The sequence below is a fragment of the Phascolarctos cinereus genome, unplaced genomic scaffold (genome assembly GCF_003287225.1).
Source record: "Phascolarctos cinereus isolate Bilbo 61053 unplaced genomic scaffold, phaCin_HiC Scaffold_2;HRSCAF=192, whole genome shotgun sequence".
Taxonomy (NCBI): Eukaryota; Metazoa; Chordata; class Mammalia; order Diprotodontia; family Phascolarctidae; genus Phascolarctos; species Phascolarctos cinereus.
This window is the reverse complement of record NW_027555625.1, coordinates 334,492,181-334,515,954: the sequence shown is the minus strand read 5'-3', so window position 1 is coordinate 334,515,954 and position 23,774 is coordinate 334,492,181. Positions and strand designations below refer to the sequence as shown.

Below are 23,774 nucleotides of genomic sequence, written 5' to 3'. Positions count from 1 at the left end.
TTGTCACCTCTCTGTCAAGGGGTGGGGAACATGAAGAATTATATAGTGCCTCTGAAAACATGATTGGGGATTGCCATGAGAAAAGTTCTTAAGTCTTTCAAAATTGTTTCTTTACAAGACTGTTTCCATTGTATAAAATGTTCTCCTGGTTTTGCTCAATTCACTCTATGTCAGGTCCTATTTCCAAAGATTCTCAGAAATTGTCTCTTTTCTGTTACATTCTCTTACCATAATTTATTCAGTCATTCCCCAATTGAGGGATACCTGCTTAGTTTTTAGTTCTTTCCCCCTTCCTTTTAATCTCCCTGTGTGGGATCAGTTTGTTTTGCTTGTTACTATTCCCTTCCCTGTGTTAACCTGTCTCTCTCTCTCTGTGTGTGTGTGCTGTGTGTGTGTGTGTGTGTACACCTCTATTTGATTATTTCAAGTCATCTGTGACTAGGTGGGAGGGAGCCCTTGAGAAGAGTGACCATAGAGGGATTGAGTGATTTTAGGAAATTAATTGTCTAAGGCTGGGCCCCAAAGATCAAGTGTCCATCATTTTGTTTGATGAAATAAAATGTTAACTTTTACTTTACTCTTGTGTTGTGTAAAAGTGTTTTACCATATAGTGAAATTTTCTTTATTCAAGATTCTGACAAATCTCACTTCAAAAATGACTTGTGTTGGAAATAGGACATAAGGGGACTCTTGTCAATCAATTTGGACATTTCTATCTCCAAGCAGAACAATACCTGTATTAGAATTATAATGTATTATTAAAAATTACTTTTGCTAGGTGTGTGCCCATGATGCAAAGTACAATTTTAACATTTCCTCCGGTAATCTCAGTTATGAGAAATAAGATCCACCCACTTCTTCCTCCTTTCTACACTAGTATATTCAAGGGTGTGCAGGTAAATGTTTAATCATCAGCTCTGGGGGCAGGTTAAGGGGAGGGAAGCATGCACCACACACTTGTACGTTCAATATGTATTATTATAATTTTTTTGTCACTTTCTTAAGTCTAGACAATCAACAAAATAATAAATCAAGCTCTGGTAGCATTTGCCAATTTATGAAGTATAAATGTTCACACTGAAAATTTAACAATTGGCTTCCAAGTTGGTTTGAGCTAGCTCTAGCATACCTCAGTGTATTCTTTACTCATGCCTCTAGCCTCAGCTCCTAACGGAGGAATTTGTGTCAGGGCCAGAGGCTCTGCCTCCTACTAAACTTCTGGGTGAGACAGCTGGCCTTGTTTAGTCTCACCCTGATTTCCACCTCCTAAGGTTTGGCCATTGTGAATTTTTGAGGTTCAGAGTGCTAGATCTTCAGGGTACTCTTTAGCATCTCAAGATAGAAATACAAGAACCTAGGGCTGGGGTGCCCCAATCTGAGCAATGGTTCATCTTCACTTCACCCTGCTTCTTTTGGTCCCTGTCTCTTCCAGACCTTTCTAACTATCCTGGGGCTGTCTTGGGCAAGTCTGATTTTGATGCCTCCAGATATATTACATCTGTCTCTTGCTAGTCTTTGATTCTGCTTGGATATTTTCCACTTGTTTGCTTGAGAGGGAACTAGCTTTTCTGATAGGTCCCTTTTTCTATTGCCCATATGGTTATGGGCTTATGGTTGGCTTTTGGTATAGTTCTGAAATTCTGACTTTATCATTCAAGTGCAACTGTTCTCTTCAAAGTAATCAATGATTTTTTTCCCCCCGAGGCAATTGGGGTTAAGTGACTTGCCCAGAGTCACACAGCTAGTTAAGTGATATGTGTCTGAAGCCACATTTGAACTCAGGTCCTCCTGACTCCAGGGCTGGTGCTCTATCCACTGCACCACCTAGCTGCTCCACCAATGACTTCTTAACTGACAAATCTAATAGCCTTTTCTGAATCCTCATCCTTCTTGACATCTCTGCAGTCTTTGACAGTGTTAATTACTGTCTTTTTTTTTTACCATCTTTATAAAAAATACAAATCAAGCATCCCCTCCCAGGTACAGTTCTAGGGAACTGGTGGTAGTGGTGATGGAAAGGGAGAGGAAAAAAAGAAGGGGCCAGGGAGAGGAGGAAGTTTCAGAGAAAGGAAGTGGAGGAAGTTTTCCAGAAGGGGCAGAAGACTTTTCTAAGTACCTCTTTTCATTTCAAATAGCTATTATTATTATTCACCAGGAGGGGACAATTAGTCCAGAGAGAGTTAAGTGGCCACTGGAAATGACCTGGGGATGGGGAACTGGTGCTCACCAAAATCTCTGCCCTCCTCCACGAAAGGGAAGGGGGCCCAAACTTTTTGCACCCACCCTAACCCCAGCAAGACACCCAGCCTCACTGCCTTATTCTTTGAGTCCTGGGGGCCTGGGGTTACCTCAGCTGTGTGGGACAACTGAAAGGCAGGAGCAGGTCATCAGGGTAGAGGACCAGGTGGCCACCATAGTTCAAGTCAGGAAAAGCAGAAGTAGTAGCTGCCAGTTCCAGGCCAATGTCCACCAGCTTAGACAGCACCCTCCTGCCCACTCCCTGCTACCCCTAGCAGCTGAGGCCCTCAGTGTTACTTCACTGAAGTAACACTAGTTACTAGTGTTACCAGTAACTAGTTCCTGAAGGGGGTTGTTAAAGTGGTTGAGTGCCCAATGTTAGGTGGGTCTAAAACTAGAAATGGGGTGTGGGGTTATGTGTAGGAAGAGGGGGGATGCAGTGCTCATACGAGCCACTCTTCAGGGGGAAGTTTCAGGTTGGGGGCGGTGGTGCCCAGGCACCCACCTGCTCTTCACTGCTGGGCTGGTAGGTGCCCTCTACCTGGCATTTCTCAAGCTTCCAGCCTAGCAGGGCCAGTGCCACTACCCAGGATTGAGAATACAGTGATGACGGGAGTGAGTATACCCTTGAACAGGGTCCTGATGGCTTGTGGTGCTGTGGAAGGGGTAGTAGTGTTGTTTTCATGCCTAGTGTACCTAGTATTATGGACCAAGGTGAAATGGTGGTTCAAAAGTTGCAGACTCAGTGACAAGCACAGGCCCAGGGCAGGGCTGCTTGCCATGGGTCCCTGGGGAATCGAACCAGGCCTAAGCTGTGGCTGAGTTGGCTCCAGACCTCTGGTGGCTATTGCATCTCAGGCTGCTGGCACCAGCTTTCAGCTCTGGTCCTTGGTCTGGCAGTCAGTCCTTTTGTCCCTCAGTCCCGATTACTGTCTTCTTGATGATCTCTTCTAGGTTTCTGTAAAACCACTCTCTTCTGATTCTCTTCCTACCTGTCTGACTACTCCTGCTCAGACTCTTTTGCTGGATCTTCATTCAGATCATGACAGTTAACCATGGGAGTCTCCTAAGGCTCTGTCCTGGGCCCTATTCTCTTCTCCCTTTACATTATTTTATTTAGTGTCATGACTTCCCATGCTTTCAAATTGCCATCTATGTTGGTGATTCCCAGATCTTTGTTGCCCTCTCCTGGATGTTCTCCAACCTTTCAATGTTATTTCTAAAATGTGGAACTTAAAACTGAATGAGAATAGAACAGAATATCTCTCTAATGCAGCCCAAGATTACATTAGCTTTTTTTAATTTGCTAGTGTGCATCTAACATAACAAAAGGAGAACTCACCAGAACTAATAGGCACATATAGATAGAGCAGGGTAAGAAGTATGAAGAATCTTTTTTTTTTTTAAGGCAATTGGGGTTAAGTGACTTGCCCAAGGTCACACAGCTAGTAAGTGTCAAGTGTTTGGTCTGAGGCCGGATTTGAACTCAGGTCCTCCTGACTTCAGGGCCGGTGCTCTATCCACATTGCACCACCCAGCTGCCCCCAGAAGTATGAAGAATATTAAAGTAGTTTTGATTCCATAGTGAATAATAAATAATAATAATTTGATTCCATTGTGCTTAACAAATAAATAATAAAAGTTTTAAAAACCAAACCAAACCCATCTATGAAGGTTCATTTCATGAACCTTAGGTTCTTTCAGTGATATCTAATGAATACTGAAAAATTTTAGTGTGTTAGAGATTTTTTGTTTTTATAACCCAGAAAATTTCAGACAGTAGAGAAAAAAATGAAACAATTATAACTCCATTTTGGAAGGAAAGGAGGTAGAGGGAATCCTCTTTAACAGTTAATAGTTGTGTTTGGCCTTTCTGAAATAATGCTCTTTTTTTTTTGTCTCCCATTCTTAATCAGTATCATACCCTGCTGACCCAGTACAGAGAGATGAAAACATACCTGAAAAATAATCTTTTTTCCTGGGTAATAGTTGAGGAACACAAGTTGATGTCCCTGCTGCCACCTAAAGAATAGATGTCGAGTCCTGTCATCAGTCAAACAGGCTTTGTGGTCCCGCATCAGATCTCTGGTAAGAAATCTGCAATGGTTCCCTGAGTGCAGAGTGGCATATAATAGGAAGGCATCATCTTCTGAGCTAAGTCAACCAAAAAGAGAGAGTCAAATGAAAGAGACATAATTGTCTTCTCTATGCTTTATATTTCTTTACTACTTTTTGAAGAAGTGTTCTAAATTCTTGATACTATGAACACAGTAATCTTCATTACCCACTGCAGGTCTTTATAACACAAATGGTAATATTTCAAAGAGAGTCCAAAAGACTGAAAGGGAAGATGATCTGATCTGTTCAAGGTCTATAGTTTAGGGTTCTATTTACTCAGGTTGTTTAAAACTGTTCAAAATTGAGGCAGCTAGGTGACACAGTAGATAGAACACTCACTCTACAGTCAGGAGGACCTGAGTTCAAATCAGGCCTCTGACCAAACACCTGACACTTATTAGCTGTGTGACCCTGGGCAAGTCACATAACCTCAATTGCCTTAAAAAACAACAACAAACAAAAAAAATTTTAAAAATTAAAAAATTTTAAAATCCTGACTTTCAGCTCCTAAACACTAATTTATGAACAAAGCATATTTTTTCTATTTGTAACATTGATTAAATCAAGCATTTCTTCCCTCCTAAACTCACAGAACAAGCTAGAGATGGGTATTATGCACAATACTTTCTTTGTCAAACCCCAAATGGAAGTTGAAATTTGCATTTTTCAAAGCAGTTGCTAGGGAGTTACTCAGATCAGAAACTTCCTATATTACAAAGGTTTCTCTCCTTCAAGAATCACTAAGGACTCATAATTTCTTAAAGTCCCAGAGATAGCTATAATTTTTCTCTATCAATCCCACCCTTAATATAAAAATACTCATTACATTTCTGCACATGTGGGAGGAATGTTGGCAATCACTTGGGTCCTGAGCAATTCTGACTACAAAATGTTATAAAATCTTACTACTGGTTCAATTTAAGTGAGTCTATTTCAAATCCCTGTATAAAAAAACAAAACAAAACAAAACATAAAAAAACCCCAAAACCTTCCCCTGGTACAAAAACCTCTGTCCTGAGTCTCCTATTTTTTCCCTTTTGGCAATTTCATCAGTATCTATGGGTTTAATTATCATCTTTATGAAGATGACTCCCAGATTTACATATCTAACTCTAGTCTCTGTGTGTCTTGAATCAACAACTCACTGCTGAACATCTTCACAGGCATCTCAAACATCACAAGTCCAAAATAAAACTAATTATTTTCCCCTCTAAATCCATCCTTCCTCCAAACTTTGCTATTTCTCTACAGTGTACTACAAATTTTCAGTCACTCAGATTTCCAACCTCAAAGTCATTCTTGAGTCTTCACTCTCCCTCAAACCCTTAACCAATAAATTATCAAATCTTATCTGCACTATTATTCTTGATTCTTCACTCTCTCTCATCTTGCCTTTGTTGTTGTTTATTCCTTTTTCAGTTGTATCCAACCTTTTGTGACTCCATTTGGGGCTTCGCAAAGGTACTGGAATGGCTTGCCATTTCTTTCTCCACTGGGTCCAGTGGACCCATTTTGTCAAGTAATCAGAGGTTAAGTGATTTGCCCAGGATAACACACCTAGGAAGTGTCTGAGGCTGGATTAGAATCCAGGTCTTCCTGACTCCAGGGCCAGGGCTATCCACTGAACCACATACTGTCTACCCAACTGCTAAATACTGTTATTTTAATACACAAATAACTTTTTTGAATAACTCCCTTTCTCTCTACTTAGTTAGCTACCATCCTTAATTCAAGAGCCTCTTGTCTAGGTTATTGTAACAGGTCCTGACTGGTTTCCCTGTCTCCAGTAGAGATTACTATTCTAATCCATTCTCCACACTGCCACCAAAGTGATTTTTCTAAAGGGCATGTCTGATTATGTTACAGCCTCCCACCCTACTCCTTCCCCCTAATAAACTCCAGTGGTTCCTTATTATTTTTAGAATCAGTCAGTCAATAGACACTTATTAAGCGTCTATTATATTCCAAGGACTGTGTTAAGTACTGGGGATGCAAAAAAAAAAAAAAAGGCAAAAGACTGTCCCTGCCCTCAAGAAACTCACAATCTACTAAGGGAGACAACAAGCAAGCAGATATGTATAAACAAGTTATAAATACAGAATAAAAAGGAAATACTTAACAGAAGGAGGGCACTAGAATTAAGAAGGGTTGGGAAAGTCTTTCCTATAGAAGGTGGGACTTTACATGGAATTTGAAGGAAGTTAGGAAGCAGAGTAGAGGAGGGAGACCTTTTAAGGAACAGATCAAGAAAAAGCCCCGAGTTGAGAGATGGAGTATCTTGTTTGTGGAACAGCAAGGGGGCCAGTGTTGCTGGATTAAAGAGTATCTGGTAGTGAGTAAGGTATAAGAAAACTAGAAAGGTAGGGTGAGGGAGGTTAGATTGAACAGCAAACAGAAGATTTTGTATTTGATCCTACAGATGACAGGGAGCCACTGGAGTTTACTAAGCAGAGAGGTGACATGGTTGGACCTGTGCTTTAGGAATATCACTTCGGGAGCTGGAATGGAGTGGGAAGAAAATTATGGGAGAATCAATAAACTATTCTGGCATTTAAAGCTCTCTGTGATCTGGCCATTAGATTATAAGATTCCTAAGGGCAGGGACTATCTTTTGCCTCTTTTTGTATCTCTAGGGCTTAGCCCAATGCCTGGCACATATAGGTGCTTAGTAAATATTTACTGATTATTGATTGATTAGACTTGTTAGAAATAGGCTTGACACCAAAAATTTAGTATCAAGAAAATTTATTACAAAGAAAGTCCAGAGGATTTAGACGTTTCTGGCCAGAAGCAGGCTCCACCCCTCTTCAGGAGGGGTGGGCCCTGAGTGCAAGGGCAAGTGTGCTTTTATGCAGTTGAATTTGGCGAGAAACCTCCCAGGCCTGGATTGGTCCATCCCTTCCCAGGTTACACCTTTCCTTACATGTTCCCCCTTGATATGCTCAAGTATGTTTCCCCTCCCTTGGTCATGCATCCCATGACTCATTAATGAGGCTCTAATTTTATTTGGGGTGTGTCAGATAATAGTAATGAAGTTCATTAAGCAGACACACTAACATTTTTCAGATGTCCTCAGGTTGACCCTAACTGGTCTGAGCTGGCTCGAGCCTTATCTTGATTTTGGGGTCTTTTTGGAACCATCAACTTACTTTTTATTGGCTAAACCCAAGCCAACCTACAGTGTACTACTTCCTGGAGCTGTTCTTTAAATCTCTGCATTATTCTACCTGTGGAAACGTAAGCCCGTCTAACTCTAACAGAATTATCTTATATTTCCCATTTTATTACATATTACTATCTTGCAAGTGTTCTACTTGTTTTTTCTTACACATGATACTCTATATCAGGCCTGCACAACATCTGGCCTGTGGACCACTTGCGGCCTACCAAAGGATTTCGGGCTGCCCATGAAAAATGTAGGAGGTGTAAGAGAAAGTAAAGATATAGTGAGTGCTTTGTCCCAGCCCTGTTTAAGCCACCTTTTATTAGTCACTATTATGTCCGTCACATAACTTGGTGGGTGGGTTGCCACTGTGTACTCACTCTTGTTTGTCATATGACCAGTGGCATCCAACCATCATCAGTCTATCTCTAGTCTGAGAGGAGTGAGAGTCATATCTTTTTGGTCATTACTAGCATTGAATAGGGACAAAGCCAGTGCTGCCACACACCAATGCAGCTGATGCCCTCTATTTGATGAACGACAACACTTTCTCCTCCTTCACTTTGTGGCTGCCCTCCAAGTTACATAACTGTGTAGTGCTCTCTCCAAGTCAGACACTCAGTTCAGTGTTTCTTTGTATGTGAGCAATTGCTGTGGAGATTTTCTGGTTCTAACACTAAAGTTTTTTGGGTGACTTTGTAAAATGGATGATAAAAAGAAACAGAAGATCGAATCAGAACATAGAGCGCTTAATTTGGAGTGGACAAAGAGATACTCGTTTACTTGTACGAGAGACAAAATATTTGTTTGACAAGGAGTAATTGCCATTCCGAAGAACACAATTTCTGTTGCCATTTCCAATCAAAACATCTTGACTTAAGCAAATTGGACACCAATGAAAAACAAATTAAAGCATCCAAACTGTCGAAAAATCTCAGTGGGGAACAATGGTTTTTCAAGAAAGTAAATTCGGAAAATGAGGTGGCTACTAAGGTTAGTTTTCAGATTTCTAAAGAAATTGCTGCTGCTGGGAAGTCTTTTACTGAAGGTGACTTCATAAAGAAGTGTTTACTGATTGCTGGATTATGTCCTGATTAAAAAAAGTGCTTTTGAGAAATAGTTTAATCATTAATTATACCTTTACTTTGAAAGTGAGGCAATAAAAACCTATCTGTGGCCTGAAGAAGTTTAGCCTATTTTAATTGTGGCCCCTACCTATTGCCAAGTTGTGCAGGTCTGCTTTATATCCTGTCTAAATTTTTGAACTGTCTGTCCTCTATGCCTGGAATTCTTTCTTTTTATCTTTGCCTTTTGGAATCCTTGGTTTTCTTCAGGATTCAGCTCATGTCTATCCTTTTGCATGAGGACTTTATGGGTTCCCTTCAGTTGCTGATGCCTTCCCTTCTAACATTACTATATATATACATATACATAAATACACACACACACACACACAATATACAATGTATATTGCATGTGCTCTGTGTATGCCAATAATTGTGCATGTTGTCTCCTCTGTTAGAATGTTAGTTCCCTGAAGGCAGGAACTGTTTTGCTTCTGTTCACAGCACCTTAGCACAGTGCCCGGCACATGATATGACGGGTGTTTAGTAAATGTTTGTTGATCAACTGATCTGTCACTTTCTCAGTGTCACATGACCATATTTTGCAATAGCTCTCACAATTGGACATCTGGTTTCTGATTTATTTTCTCTCCAATTTTTGTCTTCCACTTACTACCAAGATAATCTTCCCAAGGTACAAGTCTGACCATGTCACTTCCCTGTTTAAGAACTTCAGAGAGTCCCTATTTCTTCTAGCATAAAATATAAACTCCATAGTTAAGAATTCAAAGCCCTTCAGAACCTAGTTTCAGTCTACTTTTCCAGTCTGTGCATTATTCTTCTTCATTCACAATATATTTTAGGCAACTATGCCAATTAACTGTTTCCTAAATGAGAATTTTACTTCTTGCTTCTATGCCTCTGAAAAGGCCTCTCTTCCATGCCTAGAATGCCCTCCATACTCATTTTCACCTCTCAGAATTCCCAGCTCTCTTCAAAGTTGAGAATATGGGCAATTTTCTCCAGGAAGCCTTTTTCCATGCCACAGGTTTTTAGTGCTCTCTCACCTCAAATTATTGTATGTGTGTACACCCCCTGATGTTTACATGTTATATCCCTTCCTTGATGAAAGGAATTTTTCTTTTGTCTTCATATTCCTAGTATCTGCAAAGTGCATTGAATACGGTAATCCTATATAATCAATGTTTATTGGACTAGATTGGAAATCAGAGATAAGTGAAAAATATAAGGACCTATGGGGAAACAAGGTTACTGAGTCAAATATAATGAGTGAATTTTTAACTTCAGTCAGCACTAAACAAATAGTCCATGATATAAGAGTCCATTTCCAATTAGACTTTTTCCTGATAACACCACTTTACATTTATGTAGTCACTTCCATTTAGATGCTCTAAAATGATCTGCCATCAAACTTTTTTTTAAAACTAATAGAAAAACAGGCACAGAGACACAAAAGAAATTTGGCTAACACTACAAATTGAATGTCTAGTGACTAGAAGAAGAGCCTCAACTTTTTTTGACCTCAAAATGAGGGGGTTCTGGACTAGTAGTCTCAAGGGTTCCTTCCAGTTCTAAAGCCTTTAATTTAGGTGCCTGAACTCAGCTTGGTGTTCCACACATTAGGCAGGGAACTCAATCTTCTCTAGTAATAAAGATCTTCCAAATGTTGACAAAATTTGATAGCAAACTCCATGTAGTTTTAAGCTTGGGGATATATTCTTTTTTTTTTTTTGCCTTTTTGGTGAGACAATTGGGGTTAAATGACTTGCCCAGGGTCACAAAGCCAGTAAGTGTCATGTGTCTGAGGCCGGATTTGAACTTAGGTCCTCCTGACTCCAAGGCTGAAGCACTATTCGCTGTGCCACCTAAGCTGCTGCTTGGGGATGTATTCTTGCTTGAAATGATTCTTAATCTCTTCACCTACAGCACAGCTAACTAAATGCTTGTTCCACCTTTGATGGACTGCTATAATAAAATATTACTGAGATCTCTCATAACAAACTAGCTGCATGTGCCTACTGTCCTAGATACTCACATGTTATCAGCAAAGAAGCAGTAGGCCATGTTCTGCACAGCTGCCATTTCATTCTTTTGCCACCTGGAACTTCCATTTAGCATGTGCTTCCGACCCAGGACAAGCACCTGGAGATTCTGTTTTGTTATTTGAGAGACCACATCAAGAAGCTGAAAGGTACAAAGTCAATAGACAGGAAAGTCACAGGAGGAATTTTTATGGTGGAGAGCATTTCTTGTGACTGATCAGTTCCCTGCACAAGACATTTCACCCCTAGCTCTGAGCATTCCTACTGGCTGCGCCAAGACCTGGAATTCTCTCACTCATCTCTGCCTCATGTCTTCCTTCAAGTCTGAGAAAAAATTTACCTTCTATAAGAAGCCTTTTCATGTTGTCCCTCCCATTAGGCTATGAGCTCCTGTGGAGCAGAGATTATTTTTTTCATTTCTTTGCATCCTTAATGCTGAGTATAATGTCTGGTATGTAGCAAGTGCTTATTAAAATCTTGTTGACTTGACTTGATATGGGTCTGAAGCTCAGGGAATAAATAGACTGTGGCTGAATATATATGTAGATTAGGGACTTGTCTGCATAGTTAAATCAATGGGAACAGATGAAGTTACCAAGAGAAAAAGTATAGAGGAAGAAGAGAAAGCACAGGAAACTGAGGAACAGTTAAAGAGGTGGAAGAGAAGCAGGAAAGAAAAATGTTACAGACAGTTCCAAAGGTTCATAATAAAAAACGCTATCCACTTCCAGAGAAAGAACTAATGGAGTTCAAAGTGTACTATTTGTCACTTTTTTTTTGTTATTTTTTTTTTTGGGGGGAGGTATCTGTGTTTTCCTTCACAACATGATTAATATGGAAATACGTTTCGCATGACTGCACATGTATAACCTATATCAAATTGCTTACTGTCTCAGGGGAGTGAAGGAAGGAGAGAATATGGAATTCAAAATTAAAAAAAATCAATGTTAAAAAATTGTTTATACATGCAAGTGAGAAAAAAAATAAAATATTATTAAAAAAAAAGTGTCATGGAAACAGAAGAATATATCCAAAAGGAAAGGGTGGTCACCAGTGTCAAATGCAGAAGACAGGTTGAGAAGGATCAGGACTGAGAAAAGTCAATCAGATTTAGCAAACAAGAGATCATTGGTAAATTTGGAGACAGCAATTTCAGTTGAGTGATGAGGTCAGAAGACAGAATACAAAGAAATGAGGAGTGAATGAAAGGACAGGAAGTGATTATAAATAGCCTTTTCTGGAAGTTTGGCTGAGAAAGAGGAGAGAGAAAGGACAATAGCTTGAGGGTCTGTTAGGGTCTAGTAAAGGTTGATGAAGGACTGAAGAGACTTGGGCATGTTTGAAGGCAGTAGGGAAGGAGTCAGTTGATTAGGAGAGGATAAAGATGAGAGAGGGAAAGAGAAGAAGGGGGAAAGGGGGAGAGGGACAAAGAGAGACAGGCAGAGAGAGAGAGAGAGAGAGAGAGAGAGAGAGAGAGAGAGAGAGAGAGAGATAAAGGATGATTATGGATGCAATTGAAGGTAGGGGAACGGAACTTGTACAAGGGTCACCTCTTTCTCAGGTGTTATATGAAGGAGGACGGAGAGGGTTACATTATCAAGACATTTTGGGATGAAGAAAAAGGAAGAGGAAGTTAATGCTGTATGGTCACAATGTTCTCAGTAAAGTAAGAGGCAAGATTTTCAGCTGAGAGTAGACAGTGAAGGAGTTGTGGAAGGTTTGAAGGAAGATTTGGAATAGCTGTTATGAGCAGTGAGATAAGAAATCATTTAGGGAGGAATAAAAGGACTAATTTGCTGCAGCTAGGGCCTAGGACATGATTATGTTAATTACTTCAGCTTCATTCAGCAGATGAAGAGAAAGTTGATCATGGAAGTAATCTAGAGCTGAAATCTGGCAAGAGAAGAGCATAACAGGGCTAAGGGAGGGGCAAAAGAATCACGAGCAAAGGGTATTGTTGAGTTGAAATGGCTAATTATTAGGCTGAAGTTGGAAGGGAAGGGAATAAACATTAATTAATTCCCTGCTATATTCCAGGCACTGTGCCAGGCACATGCTTTACAAATATTACCTCATAAAAATGCTGAGAGTAGGTAAAATTACTAAATTGAAGAAAAACAAAAGTGAAATTAGAGCAGGGGCAGTAGCTGGAGAAAATACTAAGAGACTGAGGAAATGGAAGTCTAGTAGAGGGTGAAGAACAAGTGGGATATTAATACAAGCAGAAAGACAGGCCCTACCCTCAAGGAACTTACATTCCAATGGGGGAAGATAACACATAAAAAGGAAGCTAAAAAGGGAAGCAGGGGCAGAAGCTATCTATACCCCTTTCTAAATGAATGTAGGAGGGAAACTAAGTGTTAGAATTAAGACCTTTGGTCTCTTAAATCTCTACAATGCCTACAGCCTCATTCAGGGGAGTAATTTCTGTGGAAAAGGGCGCCAGCCAACCATCTCCATCAACTACCAACCAACTGCCATTCATAAGGCAGGCAAGCCTTAATCAATAAGGAATCTTGAGGGAGAGATAAAAGGCAGCATGTGACAGGCAAATCAAATGACCACCTCAGTTACCAATTCTCCTTAGACTAGTTTATAGAAAGCCCAGGACCACAGGCCTAAGAGCTCTAAGAACAAAATTGCTCCCCCTAAATCAGCAGCTCTGCTTTCAGCCATGCCCCTAAAGCCAATATCCAGTGAATTTAACCCTTGTAGAGAGCTGACTTGGTAATTGCTTCTAGAGATGTTGTAGTCATAGCTACTGAAGACCTGAAAAGACAAATTCTCTCCATTGAAGACTGACATGGTCAAAAAGTTCAGAATCAAAAATGGGTATTGATTTTATTATGATGAGAAATAACAATAAAGATGAATTATCATCTGCTTTTACTGCTGTATCCTATCCCATATTCCATTCCATCTGATTTGCAGCTAAAACCTCCTATGTGTATAGTTTCCTCCATTAGAATGTGAGCTCTTGGGAAGCAGGTACGGTCTTGCTTTTCTATTTATATTCCTAGCACTTAACACAATGCTTTGTATGAAGTAAGTGCTTAACAAAGACTTTTTCGTTCATTCACCCACTCCTTCATTATGAATTATGCTGGCTCATAATTCTCACAAGATTCCCTGAAAGTCAACAGCATACAGAAACTAAAGAACTGAGGTATGTTTTGACCAAAACATGCCTAAAATGAATTCTGGCCATGAACTCAGAACACCCAGGTTCTAATTCCTAATTCCATCATATGCATGTTGTGAAATATCAATAAGTACTTTCCCCCAACTCCTATAATTCACTGTACTCCTGAAAAGAATATTGTATAACTTGCACAAGCTGTTTGGTCATTGCTAACCCAGAGAAATATTTTCTTTTCATGGAAGCAGTTGTGGAAATCCTGGGAAAGAAACCTCTATAAAATTACATTACAGGATACAATATAAAAGTACTTCTACAGACATAAAATAAAAGAAAGAAAAAACTTCACTTACAGTTCGAGATTCACGAATTTTAGGAAACATTTTGGTAATATTGAGTCCATCAATCACAATATCAAAAGGAGGGCAACTTTTAATAAAGTTTACAAATCTGTTAATTTCCTAAAAATAAAAGATAAATAGTTACCATATTAACAAGAACTTCATTGAATTCTTATTAAAGACAGTATGCTAAAATATATCATGATTTTTGTGGTTGATTAAAAATTTTTACAGAAAACATATACAACATATGTATGCACACCCTCTACATACATCTCCTCTCACAAGGAGGCTAAAAGAATACAATGACTGGGATGACATTGATAGAATAAGCCTGCCCTGGACTGTCAAGCTGATGCACCAGATGAGATATATCTATCAGATTCTATGATATAGTCTAATACCATTCTTTGGTACTCACAGGTGCAACAAATTTGGATACCAGTATTCTATTAAATAATTCTGAATGTTTACTGAGGGCAATACTTGACTACTTGTTGAAATTTGTTTACTAATTTGATGTCTTTGCTAGTCTTTTGCATTAGATCAACTTGTGAATGTTCAGAAATAGGGACAATATCTGATATAAGTGGATAAGTATTTTGTACAAAACCATAGTGCCAAAAAAATATAAGTTAAAACTGAGAGGTCATATGGCTTCTTTTCCATTCAAATCTCTAGCACCCTCACAGGAGGCAATAGTTTTTGCATCCTGACAAAGAACAATGTCCTATGATCCAATGTTGCCCATAAGCAGCCACAGCAATATTCCTAATGTGCAAGTCTAACCCTGTTATTCCTTTGATTCAATAAACTCTAGAACAGGGTGGGGAACCTGTGGCCCGGAGATCACATGTAGCCTTCTAGGGCTTCAAGTTTGGTCTTTTGACTGAATCCAAACTTCACAGAACAAATCCCCTTAATAAATGGATTTGCTGGGGCAGCAAGGTGGCATAGTGGACAGAGCACTGTCCCTGGAGTCAGGAGGACCTGAGTTCAAATCTGGTCTCATACCAGACACTTGAGACTAGTTGTGTGACCCTGCGCAAGTCACTTAACCCCACTGCCCCCCCCACCCACACAGAGATTTGTTCTGTAAAACTTGGACTCTATCAAAAGGCCACATCCAAGGACCTAGAAAGTCCACATGTGGCCTCAAGGCTGAAGGTTCCCACCCCTGCTGTAGAATATCTTTTATTGTCTCTAGGATTGAATACAGATTCCTCTGTTTGGCATTTAAAGTTCTTCACAATCTGACTCTAACCTATCTTTTCTGTGCCTAACCTACTTTCCATGGTATTGTCAATATAGTCTTATTTTTCCTCACATATGACATTCTATCCCCCTATTCTTTAAATATTTGACAGAATTTGCTTATAAATCCATTTGATCCTGGGTTTTTGCTCATTTATTGTGTGTTCAATTTATTTTTCTGAAAGTGGGTTCTGTAGATCTCTTATTTCTTGTACTAGGGCATTTTATATTTTTGTAAATATTAATCCATTTAAAGTGTCAGCTTTATTGGCATATAATTAGGCAAAATAGTTTCTGATATTTTCTTTAATTTCTTAATTGTTTGTGAATCTACCCTTTTCATTTTTATGGGTAATTTCAATTTCTTTTTCCTTTTGTATTTTATTTAAAAGAAAAAAAAACAACCCAGTGCTTTTTTATATTTATTAATACAATGAAATTTTTTCACTTTAAATTTTATTAACCTCTTCTTTGCTTTTCTAGATTTCTTTTTTGTTGTTTAATAGGGTTCCTAATATTTCCTAGTTTTCTTAACTTTTGTTTTTGTGGTTCCATGCCCAATCCATTGGCCCACATTCTCTCTTTTTTATTGATGAGTGTTTAGAGATATAAAAAAAATTTTCAGGGCAGCTAGGCAGCTAAGATAGAGCTCCGGCCTTGGAATCAGGAGGACCTGAGTTCAAATCTGACCTCAGATACATGACACTTATTAGCTGTGTGACCCTGGGCAAGTCACTTACCCTTGATTTGCTTCACCAAAAAAAAAAAAATTTCCCAAGGATTGCTTTGGGTACATCGCAAAAATTTTGGTATGTTGTCTTATTGTTGCTACTATCTTTAATGATCTCATCAATTATTCTTACAATATATGTCTCCCCCCCATTCTTTATGATTAAGTTATTTAGCCTCCAAATAATTTTCAATTGTTTCTTTAGTGGCCCTTTATTGAATATAATTTTTATTACACTGAGGTCTCTAGAAGATGTTTAGCAATACTGCTTTTTAACATTTCTTTGTGAGGATTTTATGCTTTAGTAAATGGTCAATTTTTGTAAAAGTGCCTTGCACAACTGAGCAAGATGCATATTCTTTTCTAATCCTATACAACAATAATCAGACATCTACATAGCTAAATTTTCTAAAATTCTATTCAGGTCTCTAACTTTTATCTAATTTATTTTTTGGTTACATTTAACCAGGTCTAAAAGGTATATTGAGGTATCCCCCTATTCCAACTTACTATTTCCTTCAGAATTCTTTTCCCTTAAATTATTTAGCTCTATGCAATTTAGTGCATATATGCTTAGTATTGACATGAATTCGCCATCTATTGTACCTTTCAGCAAGAGGTAGTTTTTGCATTGATCTCTTTTATTTAAATCTATTTCTGCTATTGCCTTGTCTAAAATCAAGACTACTACCCCCTGCTTTTTAAATGTCAGCTAAAGTATAACAGATTTTGCTTTAGCCCCTTATTTTAACCCTCTGAATCTTTATGTTTCAAGTGTTTTTTGTGTTGTTTTTGGTAAACAAAATATTGTTGAATTCTGATATCCTCTTCGGTTTTATGGTTGAGTTTATTTCATTGACATTCATGGTAATTATAGTTAACTGTGTGTTTCTCTCCATCTTCTTTCCTATATTTCTCCTTTTATTTGTTCCCATCCCCTCTTTATAGAGAAAAGACAGTGTGCTTAGCACCAATGTTCTAGGTTTGGTAGAGTATGCTTTTGCTCCCCTGACCCTCCTTCTTCCCTATATCCAATAACAGATTCTTTTTAATTTTTTAGGCAATTGGGGTTAAGTGACTTGCCCAGGGTCACACAGCTAGTGTCAAGTGTTTGGTCTAAGGCCGGATTTAAACTTAGGTCCTCATGACTTTAGGGCTGGAGCTCTATCCACTGTGCCACCTAGCTGCCCCTCCCACCCCCACCCAGTAACAGAGTCTTATCCTTTCTTTCATTTCTTTTAAACTCTTCAATGAGATCCACCCTCTATAGCTGGAGATTGTTTTGTTTAGGACTAATCTCTCCCATAATCTACTCTTCTTGTTCTTGTTTCCCTGTAGAATGAAATATATTTCTGTATCCACTTACATGACTGTTCATGATAACAGAATTCTGAGGGGACCGTTTATTCTTGTTTAGTCCCTTATGACTGCTCTCATGTTTACCTTTTTATGTTTTTCTTGACTCCTGGGTGCGCATTTCATAGTTTCTACTTCAGCCCTAATCTTTTTATCAGGAATGCTTAGAAGCCCTCTATTTTATTAAAGGTCCTGCCCCCAGCTCCCACACCTCTACCCCAGTAGGATTATTACTTAGTTTTTCTGGGTGAGTTATTCTTGGCTGTAAGACTTGTTCTACTGCCTTGTGCTATACTGTATTCTAACTCTCTACTCCTATAGTGTGGTGGATGCTAATTCTTATGCAATCCTAACTGTCGCTCCTTGGTACTTGCAGTCTTTCTTTATGGATGCTTACAGTATTTTTCCTTTGGTTTTGGGAAGTATTTTTCTGATAACTTTCATGTTTCTTTGAAGAGGTGACCAGTGGATTCTTTTAATTTTTATTTTGCGCTCTGGTTTTAAGAGATTCAGGTAGTTTTCTTTCATGATTTCTTGAAATGAGATGTCCAGGCTCTTTTCCTGTTCATGGCTTCAGGTAGTCCAATGAATCTTAAGGCCAGGCTCTGGGCCCTTTGACTAGGAATATTTGGGCTAAGCTTATGTACCCTCGGATTCTTCTGATGCTTTCTTGGGGGTATTGAGTGTTATATTGTTCTAGAATCTCACGGACAGTTCAGGCTAGGATGTGTAAGCTTTTAGTGTGACCAATAGGGTCTGAACTCTGTAAATTCCTGAACTGAGTGTTTGAGTCTGAGTAAGATAGCAGTGGTCTTGCTTGTGTTTGGCATTCCAGTAGACCCCCGAAGGACTCAGCCCCTGTCAGTCAGCTAAAAAGCTAAAAAGTATCAGAGGATGGAATCACAAGCTCCTTTTTACATCATCCCAACAAAATCGACTCAACTCCCACACCTTCTATGTAGAATCCTTCTAACTGCCCTAATAATGATAAAGTTCTTAGGAGTTACAAGTGTCATCTTCCCATGTAGTAAACAATTTAACCTCATTGGGTCCATTACGATTTCTTTCACATTTACGTCTTTATCCTTCTCTTGAGTTTTATATTTTTCTCCTTGACCTGGGAGCTCTGGAATTTGGCTATAATATTCATAGGAATTTTTATTTGGGGATCTCTTTCAAGTGGTGATCAGAGGATTCTTTCAATTTCTATTTTGCCCCCTGGTTCTAGGATATCAAGGCAATTTTCCTTTATAATTTCTTGAAATATGTCTAAGCTCTTTTTTTTTAAGGTAATTGGGGTTAAGTGACTTGCCCAGGGTCACACAGCTAGTAAGTGTCAAATGTTTGGTCTGAAGCAGGATTTGAACTCAGGTCCTCCTGACTTCACGGCCAGTGCTCTATCCACTGTGCCACCTAGCTGCCCCTAAGCTTTCTTTGATCATGGCTTTCAAGTGTTCTTAAATTATCTCTCTTCAATCTATTTTTCAGGTCAGTTGTTTTTCTGATATTTCGCATTTTCTTTTAATTGTTATGACTTTATTATTTCTTTAGGTCTTGTGGAGTCATTAACTTCCACTTGCCCACTTCTTAACTTTTAAGGAATTATTTTCTTCAGTGGGCTTTTTGTATTTCTTTTTCCACTTGGCCGTTTTTACTTTTAAGGGAGTTCTTTTCTAAATGAATTTTTGTGCCTCTTTTGGCCAGTTCTGTTTTTTAAGGTGTTATTTTCTTTAGTATTTTTTGGTGTGTCTTTTACCAAGCTGTTAATTGTCATAATTTTCTTCCCTTCCTCTCATTTCTTTCCCCATTTTTCCTTTACCACTCCTATTTAAATTTAAAATAAAAAAAGAATTTTAAAGATTGTTTTTACATGTAATTGGAAAAAAACATGTGAAAATTTTATAAAAATTTCAAAAAGAAATGTATAAACTCTAGTTTACAAAGAGTTATGTTGGAACTGCAAAAGAAAAGGCCAGACCATGAACAATCCCAGTTTTATTATCAGCTTCCAAGTTGGAGGAAGGTGGGGAGCTGTCATAAATCAAGCTCAAATTAGAATAGAAGTATTTCTAATAGAAATTCTGGATCTTCTAAAATGCAATAGTTAAAAAATTAGGGTTAAGTTCTAAAGTTTCAGATCATACCCAAAGGCTGCTCAGATTTTAAAAATTTGTGAATTAAAACATGAACAGTGAATATTTTTCCAATTATTTGAGTTGGTCTTCATTTCTACATATGTATAGTTATATTCATATCATTCCTATGTGTATCTTTTTAGGTAGACTCCCAAGTATTTTACATATTCTTTAGTTATTTTAAATGGAATTTCTCTATCTTACTGCTGGGTTTTATTGGTAACAATGGTAAGGCAGGTACACCAAGGCACTGTTGGTACAATGTGAATTAGTCCAACTATTGTGGAAAGCAATTTGAAATAATGTGAAGAAAGTGACTAAAATGTCCATTATCTTTTGTCTTAGAGATGCCACTGTCAAGCTCACATACTTAGGACATCAAAGACGGAAAAAAAAAGGTTCCATATAAACCAAAATATTCATAGCAGTACTGTTGGTTATAGCAATTAACTGGAAATATGTAGATGTTCATTGACTGGGAATGGAAATAGAACAGGAAAACAATATACCTAATGACATCACCTAAATTTCCATGTTTTTTTCTTTTTTGGGGGGGAGAAATGGGATGGTGTAAGGGGAAAGGATTTTCTTGTTTCTACAATTTTTCTTTTTGACCCACTCGTTATCTAAGATTCCATTGTTTAGTACCCAGTTGGATCTGTATCTTTTATTTGTACTTGCTTATTGAGTTATGGTCTGTAAAAGATATGTTTACTATTTATTATTTATATTTATTTGCCTTCTGTGCCTTATTACAATTTTTAAAAAATATCCATGTGGGGCTGAGAATACATATATTCTTTTGCAGTTCTGTTTAAGACACCATAAGCTTTTTTTTTTTTATCTCTAGTGTCTCCAGTTAAGTCGTTCAATTCTGTTTTCTTCCCCCCATTTGTTTATCCTCCTGTTAGAATTGTTTAAGAGTGCCTGAACCTGGAATCACAAAGACCTGAGTTCAAATTCAGCCCCAGACATCTACTAGCTCTTATGACCCTGGACAAGTTACGTGAACTGTTTGCCTCAATTTTCTCATCTATAAAATGGGGATAATAATAGCACCTGGCTCTCAGGGTTCTTTCAAATGATAAAATAATTGTAAGATTTCTTAGCATAGTGACTATCATATAATAAGGCTATATAAATGTTAGGTACTATTAGCTACTTTTAACCATATCTTCTTGCAATTCAGTTAAATTTTCATTTACGGATTGAGATGTTAGGCATTTGAAATATAGAAGTTTAACTGAAATATCTATGTCTATGGTTCTTTTTAGCATAATATCATTTTCTTGATTATCTTTTAGGATTTTTTTGCTCTTTGATAGCATGATTTCAATTCCTACCTTTTTGGATTCACTTAACTTATTGTAAATTTTGCTGTAGTTCAATTATTTCAGTCATGTCCAACTCATGACCACATTTGGGGTTTTCTTGGCAAAGATAATAGAGTGGTTTGCCATTTCTTTCTCCAGCTCATTTTACAGATGAGGAAACTGAAGCAAATGGGATTAAGTGACTTGCACAGGGTCACACAGGTAGTATGTGTTTCAGGCCATATCTGAACTTAGGAAGAGGAGTCTTCCTGACTCCAGACTCAGTACTCCATCCAATCTGCCATCCATATGCCCTAGTAAATTTTGTGGAAGGCCTTTATTTTTATTCTGTGTACATCTCTGTTTTATAGGTGTGTTCCTTGTAAGTAACATATTGTGAAGTTTTGCTTTCTTATCCAATTTATTCTTTTTCATTTTACCGGATTGCTAAATATATTGATATTTAGAATTATGAATTAGGTTAATATTTTTCTGAATTAGGATCTTTTAACTTCCTCTGTAAAAAAGGGAGAAATACTTAATTCATCCTTTATGGTTCAGGGACCACAAACAAAATATTCAGACCCAAATGGAGACTTAACAATGAAATCTTAAATAATGAGTGGGTCAAAGAAGAAATCATAGAAACAATGAATAACTATTTAAAAAAATGATGTTGAAAGAATGCAACAAAATTTCTGAGATGCAACTAATATCCTTAAAACATAATTAATATACAGGAAGGGAATAAACCAAATATGCATTTACAAAAATTAGAAAACCAAAAAATAACCCTAAAATAAGCACAAAAGAAGAGATATTAAAAATGAGAGGAGAAATAGATAAGTTGAAAACAAAAAATACTCCCATATAAATGATAAGTAAAACTAAAAGCTGGTTCTTTGAAAAGACCAATAAAACCTTTAATAAATCTGATAAAAAAGAACAGAAAATAAAATAAATAAAATATCAACTGAGCAAGGTAAAATTACAGAAAAACCAGAAGAAATCCAAAAAACAATGAGAGCATATTATGCAGTTATATGATCATATATGTACATATATATATATACACAAAATATGAGAACACGAAACAAGAGGAATACCTTCAATATATATGTAATACCCAAAGTATAAAAAGATCAGACAGAGAACTTAAATCACCCAATCTCAGAAAAAGAAACATTCAACTATAAAGCAACTACCAATGAAAAAAAGTCTTGTTCCTGATGGACTCAGGGGAAAATTCTATCATATTTTAAATACTCATACCTCACAAATTATGCTCAAAAATTGAGAAAGTACTCTACTAGAATCCTTTTATGAGACAAATACATATAGTCCTGATATCTAAACCAAGGAAAGATAAAATACAAAAAAGCCAAATATAGGCCAATATCATTAATGAACATTGACTCAAAAATTTTAAACAAGATCCTGTCTGACTATTGCAATTTATCCAAAGAAAGCATTCATTACGATCCAGTGTGGAATTTATAACAGGCACGCAAAGCACGGTTCCACATTAGGAAAAAAATCAACACAATTAATCACATTAAAAACCAAAACATCCAAAACCACACAATCATCTAAATAGATGCAGAAAAAGCCTTTGAGAAAAGTATAACACTCTTTTATGATAAAACCCTGCAAAATCTAGGGACAGAGGATGTGCCTAGACTTTTTAAAATATTTTAAAAAGTGTCTATCTAAAACTAAAAGCAAGCATCATATGCAAAGAGAATACACTAGAACTTTTTCCAGTAAATATGGCAGTGATGCAAGGATGCTCACTTTCCCATTATTATTTGATATACTTCTGGAAATGCTAACAACAGAGCAATAAGGCAAGAAAATAATTAAAAGAAGGATACTAATGTGCTGAAAGAAATGATAATTTCAGAGAAAATTTAGGAGAACATAATAATGTGCTACTCACCTCAGGGTGCAGAATGAGCCATTTTTTTTGGACAGAGCCAATGCAGAAATTAGTTTTGCTTGACTATACATATTCGTAAATAACAGGAGTTTTATTTTTCTTTTATATTCAAGTGAAAGGGAAGGGTTGGAGTGGGAAAGAGAGAGAAGGTGGCTGTTGGCCGATACATACATACATACTGACATACATATACACACATATATAAGAATAAAATTTCTGAAAAAGAATGTAAGGACATTCAATTGTTCAAATGTTGCTCTAATATCCCCTTTCCTGTTGTCAAATATATTTACCTTTCTATTTGTCAAAACTATTTGGTATGGGTTGAAAAATTAGAAAAGGAAATCAACAGAACAGACTTGATAATAATAACCAAATGTCTGATAAACCTGACTACTAAAATTGTTTACAACCTTGCACATCATGACTATTTTCTTCAAGAAAATGATTAGTAGGTGCTGAGCACTGTCTGCATTCCACAAAAAATGAAAATGATTTTAATTTCACAGACAGAAAATTGTTGCTATTGTGGGACCTATTCCTGAATTAACTATCTACCATCAGACTACTCACATTTTACAGCAAAGATCAAAATTATCATGTTTAAAAATTAATCTCAACTCCCCTAGGCCATCCCTTATAGGATTCCACAATTCTATTATTTTATTATGTAGCTTTGGGTGAAAGATCAAAAATTGTGAGAAGGATAAAAATGAAAAAATATATGGCAAAAAAGAAAGCTTGGTGAAACATCCAACCAGGTAAAGATATTCCAAGGGTATTCGAGGATGAAAAAGGGGGTAATAAATAGAAGAAAAATGGAAAAGTTCAGCCAAGATTTTAAATAACAAACTATTTTCAGCATCACAGAGAGTAGAACCAAAACCTTTGGACTCTAACATCACAGTCCCTGATGTGTTT

The 23,774-nt window shown here is 37.5% G+C and overlaps 1 protein-coding gene across 2 annotated transcripts in view; it reads right to left on the bottom strand.

The window, feature by feature from the left end:
- The window catches only part of PRORP (protein only RNase P catalytic subunit), a 72,836-nt gene that overhangs the window by 3,058 nt on the left and 46,004 nt on the right, over positions 1 to 23,774 (bottom strand). For both annotated transcript variants that reach the window (XM_020991379.2, XM_020991381.2), the window contains 3 exons: positions 14,139 to 14,246; positions 10,640 to 10,788; positions 4,197 to 4,392 (listed from right to left, as the gene is read on the bottom strand). In XM_020991379.2, the coding sequence (XP_020847038.1) occupies positions 4,197 to 4,392; positions 10,640 to 10,788; positions 14,139 to 14,246 (453 nt within the window). The remainder of the gene's footprint in view (positions 1 to 4,196; positions 4,393 to 10,639; positions 10,789 to 14,138; positions 14,247 to 23,774) is intronic.